Source organism: Bombina bombina, chromosome 5, assembly GCF_027579735.1.
Source record: "Bombina bombina isolate aBomBom1 chromosome 5, aBomBom1.pri, whole genome shotgun sequence".
Classification (NCBI taxonomy): Eukaryota; Metazoa; Chordata; class Amphibia; order Anura; family Bombinatoridae; genus Bombina; species Bombina bombina.
In genome coordinates, this window is record NC_069503.1 from 885,062,479 (window position 1) to 885,078,190 (window position 15,712).

At 37.9% G+C, this 15,712-nt stretch overlaps 1 protein-coding gene across 1 annotated transcript in view; it reads right to left on the bottom strand.

Annotated features, from left to right (window-relative positions):
• The window catches only part of ST18 (ST18 C2H2C-type zinc finger transcription factor), a 283,008-nt gene that overhangs the window by 32,838 nt on the left and 234,458 nt on the right, over positions 1-15,712 (bottom strand). Inside the window, 1 exon segment of the mRNA XM_053713138.1 lies at positions 2,947-3,009. Coding sequence (XP_053569113.1) covers positions 2,947-3,009 — 63 coding nt within the window.

Consider the following 15,712-nt stretch of genomic DNA (forward strand, 5'->3'; position numbering starts at 1 on the left):
ACCCAATGTTAACATGTTCTTTGCTTTTTGTGCAAGTTATAGGGAAATAAATACAAGAAGCACTTTGCTATTTCAAAACCACTTTTTTTTCAAAATGAGCACTAGTTAGTTACATTGGAACCCTGATATCTGTCAGGAATACCTGAATATCCCTTGACATGTGTATATTTTTTTTTAGAAGACATCCCAAAGTATTGATCTAGGCCCATTTTGGTATATTTCATGCAACCATTTCACCGCCAAATGCAATCAAATAAAAAAAAAATTGTTCACTTTTTTACAAACTTTAGGTTTCTCACAGAAATTATTTACAAACAGCTTGTGCAATTTTGGCAAAAATGGTTGTAAATGCTTCTCTGGGATCCCCTTTGTTCAGAAATAGCAGACATATATGACTTTGGCGTTGCTTTCTGGTAACACGTCACACGTGTATTATGGCTAGCAGTGAAGGGGTTAATTAGGTAGTTTGTAGGGAGCTTGCAGGGTTAATTTTAGCTTTAGTGTAGAGATCAGCCTCCCACCTGACACATCAGACACCTTGATCCCTCCCAAACAGCTCCCTTCCCTCCCCACCCCACAATTGTCCCTGCGATCTTAAGTACTGGCAGAAAGTCTGCCAGTACTAAAATAAAAGGATTTTAATTTTTTTTTTTTTAAATTTAAGCATATTTACATATGCTGTGGTGTAGCATCCCCCCTTAGCCCCCAACCTCCCTGATCCCCCCAAAACAGCTCTCTAACCCTCCCCATCTGCCTTATTGGCGGCCATCTTGTCTGCCAGTACCCAGTTTGCAAAAAAAAGTCGTTTTTTCTGTTTTTATTTTTTTATTTTGTAACTTCCCCCCCCCCCACAGACCCCCCCACAGACCAACCCCCACCACCTGCCTGATCTTTTTTTTTAATTTTTATTCCTTTTTTTAAAAAAATTTACACCAACTTTTTCTGTAGTGTAGCGGTTCCCACCCGCTCCCTCCCGGTGCACGCGCCCACCCCTGCCCTCCCGTGCACGTGCGCACGTCCGTGCGTGCCCCTGGACATCCCCGCCCACGATCCCGCCCCCCTCCACTGACTGCTATTATTTCACAGTCAAAAAAGTGTTGTTTTTTTTTAAATGTACACTACTGTTACACCAGATATGAGTGGTGGCACTGGGCAAGTGGGCACAGTATACGCTGTGAGCCTGACACACACGCTGGCAGGCAGGCAACTGCAATTAGATTACACAGGATAAAAAAAGCAGACTGATGTTCGAGCCCTAAAAAGGGCTTTCTGGGGTGCTGTCCTTACAGCAGAGATCAGATGAGTCCTTCAGAACTGTAGTGGACACTGAATACACTAGCCTAGCTATCGATTTCCCTATTAAATCAGCAGCAGCTACACTGTCCCTCCTCTCACTAAGAATGCAGCTTCTGAATGAATCTAAAATGGATGCTGTCCAGGAGGTGGGAGGGTCTGCTGCTGATTGGCTGGAATGTGTCTGCTAACTGTGAGGTACAGGGTCAAAGTTTACTCAATGATGACGAATAGGGGGCGGACCGAACATCGCATATGTTCGCCCGCCGTGGCGAACGCAAACAAGCTATGTTTGCCGGGAACTATTCACCGGCGAACTATTCGGGATATCACAAGTGTTGATTATTGTTTCTTTCTTCAAGTTCTTAATCTCATTTATCTATGCTCTATATTACTTTAGGGACTGGTCCATTACCTACATTTAACAATATCATTACCCTAATACAATATGTTTAATGTGTATGAAATATTTAATTAATAATACATATCTGCTATTTACAATTTTTGCAAACTAATAAATCAATATTGGTGTTATAATGTAAACCCCCTTTATCCTGTTCACAATCACCATTATGCAAAATCCAATAGCTTCATTTGAAATAAAATTTAAGTGTACCACAATGTCATTCGTGCTTGACTTAGGACAAACCCTAATTTACAAAAATATGTTTTATTTTATTTTATTTATGTGTAGTGTGATAGGAGCGCCTAAAGGTGGATTCCTGCTGCTAAAAAAGTTCTTCCCTCAAAGAGAACTAAATGGTGGATAAGAAGAAAAAATGGGGTTTATTTAGCAGCGCTAAAAAAAAGCTAGGAAATGATCATACCAATCTAATTTATGTTTTATACAATCTAGTTTATTTAAAAATTCTTATAACACATAAAAACAACAGCAAATGCTTTTCCTAATTAATAAAGGGACGTCTCCCTTATACAACACTTATAAAAACAGACTAGAACCATATAATCCTAGAATTCCAGGTATAAAGGAATTAATTCTATAGATAACATATGGCAAGCAACACATTTCTAAGATAAATGGTGAATTGAATATTTAAAAGGCACAAATGTATCAGTCCTAACAGCTTTACAGTTCTTCAGTAACAAATACAGTTATAAAGTTACACAGTTACTTTCCTTGGACATATAATTGGCTCAGGTGTGCTGGATAGTTAAAAAGGCAAAAAACAGCGGTTATTCTGATTTAGGTGCCAAAGCAATCGTGGTTAATGGAACGAACTATTCGGGATATCACAAGTGTTGATTATTGTTTCTTTCTTCAAGTTCTTAATCTCAATTATCTATGCTCTATATTACTTTAGGGACCGGTCCATTACCTACATTTTACAATATCATTACCCTAATACAATATGTTTAATGTGTATGAAATATTTAATTAATAATACATATCTGCTATTTACAATTTTTGCAAACTAATAAATCAATATCGGTGTTATAATGTAAACCCCCTTTATCCTGTTAACAATCACCATTGTGCAAAATCCAATAGCTTCATTTGAAATAAAATTTAAGTGTACCACAATGTCATTCTTTAGACAGTAAATGTGCTTGACTTAGGACAAACCTTAATTTACAAAAATATGTTTTATTTTATTTTATTGTTACTTGTAAGCATGAGTGAAAGAAGGTTACCTTCTGTGAGAAGCATAATTTCCGGTCACATGGCCAGAACCATCACAGCCAGGTGTAGGGCACCTATAAAATACATAAATATGTAAATGGTAAACAATTCAAACTTTATATTATAATTCCATTTCAATCTGTAGCTGCAGTATCACATACTAAAAGGGGCAGTTTACTCCAGAAATGTTATTGTTTAAAAAGATAGATAATCCCTTTATTACCCATTCCCCAGTTTTGCATAACCAACATGGTTATATTAATATACTTGTTACCTTTGTGATTACCTTGTATCTAAGCCTCTGTAGACTACACCCTTATTTCAGTTCTTTTGATAGAATTGCATTGTATCCAATCATTGCTGACTCATAAAAAGTGCAGTCTATCTGTGGAAAACTGTCAAAATGCATAAGATAAGAGGCGGCCTGCAGGAGCTTAGAAATTTGCACATGAGCTTACTTAGGTTTAGCTTTCAACAAAGAGCAGAGAGAACTAAGCCAATTTAATAACTGCTCCAAAGAATAACTAGGAATGCTTTTTAACAAATGATATAAAGACAATGATGCAAATTTGATAACAGATGTTGATAAGTCTTTTAAAATTACATGTTGTATCGCAATCATGAAAGTTTAATGTTGAATTTTATGTGAATATTTAGAATGATGATTATTTAGTTCATGTGTTTAATTTCTTATAATACTTTATCTGCAATTTGTACAAATAAAAAAGCAAAAATGATTTTCATGTTTCACTTTGGGCCTGATGATCTAAAGCTCTCCGCTCTGGTGAGATTATCTAAGAGGTCTCGTCAGTACAGTAAGGAATTTTAAAAAGGCAAGTTTTAGCTTGATAGTGGTTTGTCTAGCTATGCAGGGTTCTAAATGTGAAGGATAGACACATCCAATATAAGTATACTAAAAAAGTGATACACAAAACAAAAAGTGCAATATAATGTAATGTAACAATAAAAAAATGTATATATAATAGTGTCCGTGTCCTTAAATCCCCAATGCATGTTCAGAATTCTTCAAGTTGGAATCCTCAAAGAAAAAGAAAGTACAACCACATAATGTAATATACTGTAATGCAACAATCCACACATGATACTTACAGCAGGGTACTTACACTTCTAATAGCTACAATAAGCTCTAAGTTAAAGGCTCAATGTAAAAAAGCAAGTTCTTGCTTCACAAACAATTTACACAAACACATATATTTAAAATGCATAAAACAATAAAATGTTTAAAAGTCACTTGGGGTAGACATTAGTTCAGGTATCAGCAGACATTTGCATTAGGCAACAAAACGCTATTTAGTATTAGATGTGCCATATTAATCCAGATACAAATTTATCAAAGCGTGTATCCCTTATGCTCTGCTCGAACTCTGGTAACCCCTCCTTGAGACTCCATTATGCACATTGGGGATTTAAAGACACAGACACGGACACTATTATATATATGTTTTTTCATTGTTACATCCTATACTATAAAAGGCCAACACCTAGATTTAGAGTTTTGCGTTAGAAGGGGTGCGTTAGTTACGCGTGTATTTTTTTTCCCCGCACCTTTTAAATAACGCTGGTATTTAGAGTTCTCGGAAGGGCTGCATTAGGCTCCAAAAAGGGAGCGTAGAGCATAATTTACTGCCACTGCAACTCTAAATACCAGCGTTGCTTACGGACGCGGCCAGCTTCAAAAACGTGTTCGTGCACGATATCCCCATAGGAAACAATGGGGCAGTTTGAGCTGAAAAAAAACCTAACACCTGCAAAAAAGCAGCGTTCAGCTCCTAACGCAGCCCCATTGTTTCCTATGGGGAAACACTTCCTAAGTCTGCACCTAACACACTAACATGAACCCCGAGTCTAAACATCCCTAACCTTACACTTATTAACCCCTAATCTGCCGTCCCTGCTATCGCTGACCCCTGCATTTTATTATTAACCCCTAATCTGCCGCTCCGTACACCGCCGCAACCTACATTATAGCTATGTACCCCTAATCTGCTGCCCCTAACATTGCCGACCCCTATATTATATTTATTAACCCCTAATCTGCCCCCCCAACGTCGCCGCTACCAAACTACACTTATTAACCCCTAATCTGCCGACCGGACCTCACCGCCACTATAATAAATGTATTAACCCCTAAACCGCCTCACTCCCGACTCAAAAACCCTATAATAAATAGTATTAACCCCTAATCTGCCCTCCCTAACATCGCCGACACCTAACTTCAAGTATTAACCCCTTGCCGCTACTCTAATAAATGTATTAACCCCTAAAGCTAAGTCTAACCCTAACACCCCCCTAAGTTAAATTTAATTTAAATCTAACGAAATAAAATAAATCTTATTAAATAAATTAATCCTATTTAAAGCTAAATACTTACCTGTAATATAAACCCTAATATAGCTACAATATAACAAATAATTATATTGTAGCTATTTTAGCATTTATATTTATTTTACAGGCAACTTTGTATTTATTTTAACTAGGTACAATAGCTATTAAATAGTTAATAACTATTTAATAGCTACCCAGTTAAAATAAGTACAAAATTACCTGTAAAATAAATCCTAAAAAAAAGGGAGCGTAGAGCATAATTTACCGCCACTGCAACTCTAAATACCAGCGTTGCTTACGGACGCGGCCAGCTTCAAAAACGTGCTCGTGTACGATATCCCCATAGGAGACAATGGGGCAGTTTGAGCTGAAAAAAACCTAACACCTGCAAAAAAGCAGCGTTCAGCTCCTAACGCAGCCCCATTGTTTCCTATGGGGAAACACTTCCTAAGTCTGCACCTAACACACTAACATGAACCCCGAGTCTAAACACCCCTAACCTTACACTTATTAACCCCTAATCTGCCGTCCCTGCTATCGCTGACCCCTGCATTTTATTATTAACCCCTAATCTGCCGCTCCGTACACCGCCGCAACCTACATTATAGCTATGTACCCCTAATCTGCTGCCCCTAACATTGCCGACCCCTATATTATATTTATTAACCCCTAATCTGCCCCCCCAACGTCGCGGCTACCTAACTACACTTATTAACCCCTAATCTGCCGACCGGACCTCACCGCCACTATAATAAATGTATTAACCCCTAAACCGCCTATCTCCCGACTCAAAAACCCTATAATAAATAGTATTAAACCCTAATCTGCCCTCCCTAACATCGCCAACACCTAACTTCAAGTATTAACCCCTTGCCGCTACTCTAATAGATGTATTAACCCCTAAAGCTAAGTCTAACCCTAACACCCCCTAAGTTAAATTTAATTTAAATCTAAGGAAATAAAATAAATCTTATTAAATAAATTAATCCTATTTAAAGATAAATACTTACCTGTAAAATAAACCCTAATATAGCTACAATATAACAAATAATTATATTGTAGCTATTTTAGCATTTATATTTATTTTACAGGCAACTTTGTATTTATTTTAACTAGGTACAATAGCTATTAAATAGTTAATAACTATTTAATAGCTACCGAGTTAAAATAAGTACAAAATTACCTGTAAAATAAATCCTAACCTAAGTTACAATTAAACCTAACACTACACTATCAATAAATTAATTAACTAAACTATCTACAATTATCTACAATTAAATCAACTAAACTAAATTACAAAAAAAACAAACACTAAATTACAAAAAATAAAAAAAGATTACAAGAATTTTAAACTAATTACACCTACTCTAAGCCCCCTAAAGAAAATAACAAAGCCCCCCAAAATAAAAAAATGCCCTACCCTATTCTAAAATAAAAAGTTAACAGCTCTTTTACCTTACCAGCCCTTAAAAGAGCCTTTTGCGGGGCATGCCCCAAAGAAAACAGCTCTTTTTCATTTAAAAAAAACATACAATACCCCCCCCCCAACATTACAACCCACCACCCACATACCCCTAATCTAACCCAAACACCCCTTAAAAAAACTAACACTAAGCCCCTGAAGATCTCCCTAACTTATCTTCACCACGCCGGGTATTACTGATCCATCCAGAAGACGGTCCGAAGTCTTCATCCTATCCGGCAAGATGAGGACATCCGGACCGGTAGACATGTTCATCCAGATGGCATCTTCTATCTTGGCTGTTCCAATCAGCCAATAGAATGCGAGCTCAATCTGATTGGCTGATTGGATCAGCCAATCTGATTGAACTTGAATCTGATTGGCTGATTCATTCAGCCAATCAGATTTTTCCTACCTTTATTCCGATTGGCTGATAGAATCCTATCAGCCAATCGGAATTCGAGGGACGCCATCTTGGATGACGTCACTTAAAGGAACCTTCATTCATCGGTAGTCGCCGGAAGAAGAGGATGGATCCACGTTGGCTGCTTCAAGATGGTCCCGCTCCGCATGGAAGAAGATAGAAGATGCCGCCTGGATGAAGATGTCTACCGGTCCGGATGTCCTCTTCTTGCCAGATAGGATGAAGACTTCGGAGCCTCTTCTGGACCTCTTCTTGCCGGATAGGATGAAGACTTTGGACCCTCTTCTGGACGGATCGGTGATACCCAGCGTGGTGAAGATAAGGTAAGGAGATCTTCAGGGGCTTAGTGTTAGGTTTTTTAAGGGGTGTTTGGGTTAGATTAGGGGTATGTGGGTGGTGGGTTGTAATGTTGGTGGGGGTATTGTATGTTTATTTAAATGCAAAAGAGCTGTTTTCTTTGGGGCATGCCCCGCAAAAGGCCCTTTTAAGGGCGGGTAAGGTAAAAGAGCTGTTAACTTTTTATTTTAGAATAGGGTAGGGCATTTTTTTATTTTGGGGGGCTTTGTTATTTTAGGGGGCTTAGAGTAGGTGTAATTAGTTTAAAATTCTTGTAATCTTTTTTTATTTTTTGTAATTTAGTGTTTGTTTGTTTTTTGTAATTTAGTTTAGTTGATTTAATTGTAGATAATTGTAGGTAGTTTAGTTAATTAATTTATTGATAGTGTAGTGTTAGGTTTAATTGTAACTACTTAGGTTAGGATTTATTTTACAGGTAATTTTGTACTTATTTTAACTAAGTAGCTATTAAATAGTTATTAACTATTTAATAGCTATTGTACCTAGTTAAAATAAATACAAAGTTGCCTGTAAAATAAATATAAATGCTGAAATAGCTACTATATTATTATTCGTTATATTGTAGCTATATTAGGGTTTATTTTACAGGTATTTAGCTTTAAATAGGATTAATTCATTTAATAAGATTTATTTTATTTCTTTAGATTTAATTTATATTTAACTTAGGGAGGTGTTAGTGTTAGGGTTAGACTTAGCTTTAGCGGTTAATACATTTATTAGAATAGCGGCGAGGTCCGGTCGGCAGATTAGGGGTTAATACTTGAAGTTAGGTGTCGGCGTTGTTAGGGAGGGTAGATTAGGGGTTAATACTATTTATTATAGGGTTTTTGAGTCGGGAGTGAGGCGGTTTAGGGGTTAATACATTTATTATAGTGGCGGTGAGGTCCGGTCGGCAGATTAGGGGTTAAGAAGTGTAGGCAGGTAGCAGCGACGTTGGGGGGGCAGATTAGGGGTAATAAATATAATATAGGGGTCGGCGATGTTAGGGGCAGCAGAATAGGGGTACATAGGGATAATGTAGGTTGCGGCAGTGTGCGGTCGGCAGATTAGGGGTTAAAAATTTTTATTATAGTGGCGGCGATGTGGGAGGACCTCGGTTTAGGGGTACATAGGTAGTTTATGGGTGTTAGTGTACTTTAGAGCACAGTAGTTAAGAGCTTTATAAACCGGCATTAGCCCATAAAGCTCTTAACTCCTGACTTTTTTCTGCGGCTGGAGTCTTGTCGTTAGAGTTCTAACGCTCACTTCAGCCAAGACTCTAAATACCAGCGTTAGAAAGATCCCATTGAAAAGATAGGATACGCAATTGACGTAAGGGGATCTGCGGTATGGAAAAGTCGCGGCTGGAAAATGAGCGTTAGACCCTTTCCTGACTGACTCTAAATACCAGCGGGCGGCCAAAACCAGCGTTAGGACCCCGTAACGCTGGTTTGGATGGCTAACGCAGAACTCTAAATCTAGGCGATAGTTTCCCTCGTTCCTTAACAGTGTTATGTTCTATCATGGGTAATGTTTATTATCCACATAGAATAACTATTCAATGTGACAATGCAGCCAGCAATTTATATAATTTGTTAACACAACTTTGACTATACAAATTGTCATATCAGTAATTACTACATTAAGGATTTAACACATATAAGATAGGTTTGAGGCATGTATTTAAGCCATGATAAACCTATAGTTTATCATTGCTTAACTATAGTAATGAATTTGTCATTTAAATTCTCGCTGGCAGCATTTGAAATAAACATTACCCATGACAAAACATAACACTGGTAAGGAACAAAGAAAACTATGTTAATATGTGAGTAAATTGGTCTGTTGATTATTTCCATGACATCAAGAGTGTATATAATTCTTTGAACCGGTAGCAGTCAAATATGGTCTATGAGTTCGGCATAACATTGTGAGCCGAAACATGTCAGACCGACTCCTACACTTGATAAAGATTAATTTTATGGAATAAATAGTTATTTGCATTTTACTCCTGGACTGCGTTTTACTTTTTCTATACTTATCACAAGCATGGAGGAGCTTGCTTTCCTGCACACCGGGAGTATACTGTGACAATATCAGGAACCGGAAGTGAGGCTAACACGGATACAGTTAAGCACGGAAGAGCACAGGATTCCTAAGTGCTCTAACAAGGCTGCGGTCTAGGCATTTCAATACAGGATCACAGGCACAGGGGATTTAGCAGTGAAGAACCACTGCGACACCAAGGATTCCGCTGGAGCAGAACAGACAAACGGAGCCGATCTCTACTACATAGTGAGTTAAAGTGGTAGATACACCACAACCTCTACTATTACACTACATGTGGCATATAGCCTGTAAGTGAGACTGTTGACCTATGTTTTTTCCATTATCTGTTTAAAATTGTGGCATAATTAGTCTGCTTTATCCCTATGCTTCCTTCCTGTACCATTTGCCAGATACGCTTCTTATCTTTTATATTTAATTGCCTTTGGACTGTTACTAGTTCCTACTAACCTACTATCCGCGACCAACTCTTTACAGCTACCTATTCAGCATATATGAGGACATTTGCTTTATTTGTTAGATACAAGTTAATCACAGAGGTAAAAAGTATATTAATATAACTGTGTTGGTTATGCAAAATTGGGGAATGGGTAAAAAAGGGATTATCTATCTTTTTAAACAACTAAAATACTGGTGTTGACTGTCCCTTTAAATTTACTTTCTCTAGCTGAATCATGAAAGTTTAATTCTGACTTCATGTCCCTTTAATGTCCCTTTATGTCAAGAAAATGCTAATTCCTTCTGGGTACTTTTAAATGAGGATCAACTTGCAAGGTTATATTTTCTGTTATTTATGAAGTTAAACCATCTACTGTACTAACAATGTTACAACAGCACCAACATTAATTCCTTATTCCCACACTAAGACTAGTCAATATAACCAAGGTTGACACACTAACATTACTTTGCTTATAAAGGGCCAGATTAAGAGGGGAGCGCAAAATATCGCTATCACTAAAGCGATATTTGCGCTCCCCTTTCAAATACCAAATGTGCACTGGTATTATGAGTTAGGTGCAATGCAAACACGACCTCGTGTTTGCATTGCAGGAAAACACTGCACTCATGAGAGCGCGCTTCAATAGGCTCCAATGAGAGCCTTGTCCTTATGACGTCAGAAATGGTATGAGAACTAGAGCAGCGAAGGGGATAAGCCGCGCAGCAATGGGCAGCAAAGTGTAAATATATATGAATATGCTTATATACATACAGTATATATGCATGTGTTAATATGTGTAAATACATATGTTAATACATGAATTTGTATGTATATAAGCATACACATATACTATATATTAAATGGGAACACACAGTTCCCATAGACTGCTATATAAAGGCACTTTTTAGTGCCCCTTTTTTAGCCCCCCCAAACTTCCTAGTGTAGTTGTTTTTTTTAAAATAAAAAATGCTTCTATTTTTTTATTTTAAAATGAGCACTACACAACTTATTTTGGGGGAAATTGGGGCACATTTAAAACAATTAACCAGAGGTCTGACCTCTGGTAAATTTTTTGAGAATGAATTGCCACTGTGAGCTCGCGGTAGGAATAACCAGCCACTTGTAATGGAATGAATTAGCGCTTTACCTGTAATCTAGCCCACAATGCTTTACATGTTTAATAACAATGTTTAGTTTACAAACAAAATAATGCTTGTCAAGCTTTTACTGAAGGTTCAACGGCTTTCTGCTCCTTAACGTGGTTATTCTAACAGCAATAATATTGAGCTTACTGTTTAGGATTTAAGATGTAGAAACCGAAAAAAAAATTATTTCAAGATTCAGATAGAGCACACAATTTTAAACAACTTTCTTATTTGCTCCTGTTATCAAATGTTCTTTGTTCTCTTGGTATCTTTTATTGAAAAGCAGGAACTTAAGATCACAAGTGTGCATGTGTCTGGACCACTATATGGCATCAGTTTTGCAAGAATGTTATCCATTAGCAAGAGCACTAGATATCAGCACTATTTCATGTACCTTTTGTATTCTGGAGGCCAATGCAGGAGATGTTATTCCATATGTGTTCTCTTAGATGCCCATTGTTGCCATGATGATCACCTGATAGCCATGTAAGCATGAAAGTCACCTAGAGGGCAGGTGATTGCAATTCCTGTGGCTACTACCAATAGGGGATTAAGTCCCTCATTTGAAAGGAGATAGTCCTCTCTTTAATATGAGGGGTATAGTGTTGGTGTTTATGCTGTATTTTATCTTTAGGGATAGGAGCTGCTATCTCTTATACATTTTTAAGGCAATCGCCATACGCTGACTTTAAAAAACAACTCACTGGTCATCATTCACAAAGTAAAGACTTTTATTATTACCATATTGGTTGACAAATTCAGGAGTTTCAATACACCAACTGTGCTAAACACACTGGTGATTTGCGGCTATCTACATATGCCCTGCCTGATTAGCACACCAGTTTTATTCAGTCCACTGCTAGTCCGGAGCTAACTTTAAAGGGACATGAAACCCAAAGGTAGGCTCAGGAGCTACAATGCACTACTGGGAGCTAGCTGCTGATGGCTGCACATGTATGTCTACTCAAGTAAAAAGTCTGGATTCTCTCCTTCCATTAAGACAATGGATTTGGGAGCTTGGCATTTAAAAAAAAAATCACAGCAAAGGTGTTAAACTGTTCTGAAAACATTCAGAATCCGTTTATATGTTAATCATTTTGCAAGACAGAAAAGTCTTGTGATTACAGAGCATTTTATGTTCCTTTAAACTTCAGAAGTTCACAGGTTGCCTACAAGTTACTGCCAGAGAAACTCACAGCAGGGAAGGTTCCTCCGAATAACACAGGGCAGCAGGAACAAGGGGCTAGTGGTACAGCATATGATTGGCCGAACCAACTGCCTGAAGTTTTCTAAATAAGCCTTCATTGCTAGGGATTGGATATATGCCTACATAAACAAGTAACAGATGGCATCTGAAATAATGTAACAAATAAAGTGTATTCAAAACAGCACCATGTAATAACAAAACAGTACTGCACTGCTGGGCATGCAATGCAGTATATCCCGTGGTTGGCTCACTTGCGCCTAGATTTAGAGTTTTGCGGCCAAAAGGGTGCGTTAGCTACGCGTGTTTTTCCCCCCTCGCCTTTTAAATAACGCTGGTATTTAGAGTTCTCTGAAGGGCTGTGTTAGGCTCCAAAAAGGGAGCATACAGGCATATTTACCGCCACTTCAACTCTCAATACCAGTGTTGCTTGCGGTAGCGGCTAGCTTGAAAAACGTGCTCGAGCACGATTCCCCCATAGGAAACATTGGGGCAGTTTTGGCTGAAAAAAAACCTAACACCTGCAAAAAAGCAGCGTTCTGCTCCTAACGCAGCCCCATTGTTTCCTATGGGGAAACAGTTTCTAAGTCTGCACCTAACACTCTAACATGTACCCCGAGTCTAAACACCCCTAACTTTAAACTTATTAACCCCTAATCTGCCGCCCCCGCTATCGTTAACCCCTGCATATTATTATTAACCCCTAATCTGCCGCTCCTCACACCGCCACAAACTACATTATCCCTATGTACCCCTAATCTGCTGCCCACAACATCGCCGACACCTATATTATATTTATTAACCCTTAATCTGCCCCCCAACGTCGCTGCTACCTACGACACTTATTAACCCCTAATCTGCCGACCGGACCTTGCCGCCACTATAATAAATGTATTAACCCCTAAACCGCCTCACTCCCGCCTTGCAAACCCTATAATAAATTTTATTAACCCCTAATCTGCCCTCCCTAACATCTGTGACACCTAAGTTAAAGTATTAACCCCTAATCTGCCGACCGGACCTCGCCGCTACTCTAATAAATGTATTAACCCCTAAAGCTAAGTCTAACCCTAACCCTAACACCCCCCTAAGTTAAATATAATTTTATTCTAAAGAAATAAATTATTTCTTATTAAAAAAAAATAATCCTATTTAAAGCTAAATACTTACCTGTAAAATAAACCCTAATATAGCTACAATATAAATAATAATTACATTGTAGCTATTTTAGGATTTATATTTATTTTACAGGCAACTTTATATTTATTTTAACCAGGTACAATAGCTATTAAATAGTTATTTACTATTTAATAGCTACCTAGTTAAAATAATTACAAAATTACCTGTAAAATAAATCCTAACCTAAGTTACAATTAAACCTAACACTACACTATCAATAAATTAATTAACTAAACTACCTACAATTACCTACAATTAAATCAACTAAACTAAATTACAAAAAAAAGCCCACTAAATTACAAAAAATAAAAAAAGATTACAAGAATTTTAAACTAATTACACCTACTCTAAGCCCCCTAAAAAATAACAAAGCCCCCCAAAATAAAAAAATGCCCTACCCTATTCTAAAATAAAAAGTTAACAGCTCTATTACCTTACCACCCCTTAAAAGGGCTTTTTGTGGGGCATGCCCCAAAGAAATCAGCTCTTTTGCCTGTAAAAAAAACATACAATACCCCCCCAACATTACAACCCACCACCCACATACCCCTAATCTAACCCACCCAAACCCCCCTTAAAAAAACCTAACACTAAGCCCCTGAAGATCTTCCTACCTTGTCTTCACCCAGCCGGGTACCATCTGATCCGTCCTATAAGAGGGTCCGAAGTCTTCATCCTATCCGGCCAGAAGAGGTCCTCCAGAGGGTCCAAAGTCTTCATCCTATCCATCCGGAAAAGGTCCTCCAGAGGGTCCGAAGTCTTCATCCAGACGGCATCTTCTATCTTCTTCCATCCGGAGCGGGTCCATCTTGAAGCAGCCGGCGCAGATCCATCCTCTTCTAACGACGTCCTAACAGCAAATGAAGGTTCCTTTAAATTACGTCATCCAAGATGGTGTCCCTCGAATTCCGATTGGCTGATAGGATTCTATCAGCCAATCAGAATTAAGGTAGGAAAAATCTGATTGGCTGATTGAATTAGCCAATCAGATTCAAGTTCAATCCAGTTGGCTGATCCAATCAGCCAATCAGATTGAGCTTGCATTCTATTGGCTGATCGGAACGTCGTTAGAAGAGGATGGATCCGCGCCGGCTGCTTCAAGATGGACCCGCTCTGCTCCGGATGGAAGAAGATAGGAGATGCCATCTGGATGAAGACTTTCGACCCTCTGGAGGACCTTTTCCGGCCGGATAGAATGAAGACTTCAGACCCTCTGGAGGACCTCTTCTGGCCGGATAGGATGAACACTTCGGACCCTCTTCTGGACGGATTGGATGGTACCCGGCTGGGTGAAGACAAGGTAGGAAGATCTTCAGGGGCTTAGTGTTAGGTTTTTTTAAGGGGGGTTTGGGTGGGTTAGATTAGGGGTATGTGGGTGGTGGATTGTAATGTTGGGGGGTATTGTATGTTTTGTTTTACAGGCAAAAGAGCTGATTTCTTTGGGGCATGCCCCACAAAAAGCCCTTTTAAAGGCTGGTAAGCTAATAGAGCTGTTAACTTTTTATTTTAGAATAAGGTAGGGCATTTTTTTATTTTGGGGGGCTTTGCTATTTTTTTAGGGGGCTTAGAGTAGGTGTAATTAGTTTAAAATTCTTGTAATCTTTTTTTATTTTTTTGTAATTTAGTGGGCTTTTTTTTGTAATTTAGTTTAGTTAATTTAATTGTAGGTAATTGTAGGTAGTTTAGTTAATTAATTTATTGATAGTGTAGTGTTAGGTTTAATTGTAACTTAGGTTAGGATTTATTTTACAGGTAATTTTGTAATTATTTTAACTAGGTAGCTATTAAATAGTAAATAACTATTTAATAGCTATTGTACCTGGTTAAAATAAATACAAAGTTGCCTGTAAAATAAATATAAATCCTAAAATAGCTACAATGTAATTATTATTTATATTGTAGCTATATTAGGGTTTATTTTACAGGTAAGTATTTAGCTTTAAATAGGATAATTTTTTTTAATAAGAAATAATGTATTTTGTTAGAATAAAATTATATTTAACTTAGGGGGGTGTTAGGGTTAGCTTTAGGGGTTAATACATTTATTAGAGTAGCGGCAAGGTCCGGTCGGCAGATTATGGGTTAATACTTGAAGTTAGGTGTCGCAGATGTTAGGGAGGGCAGATTAGGGGTTAATAAAATTTATTATAGGGTTTGCGAGGCGGGAGTGAGGCG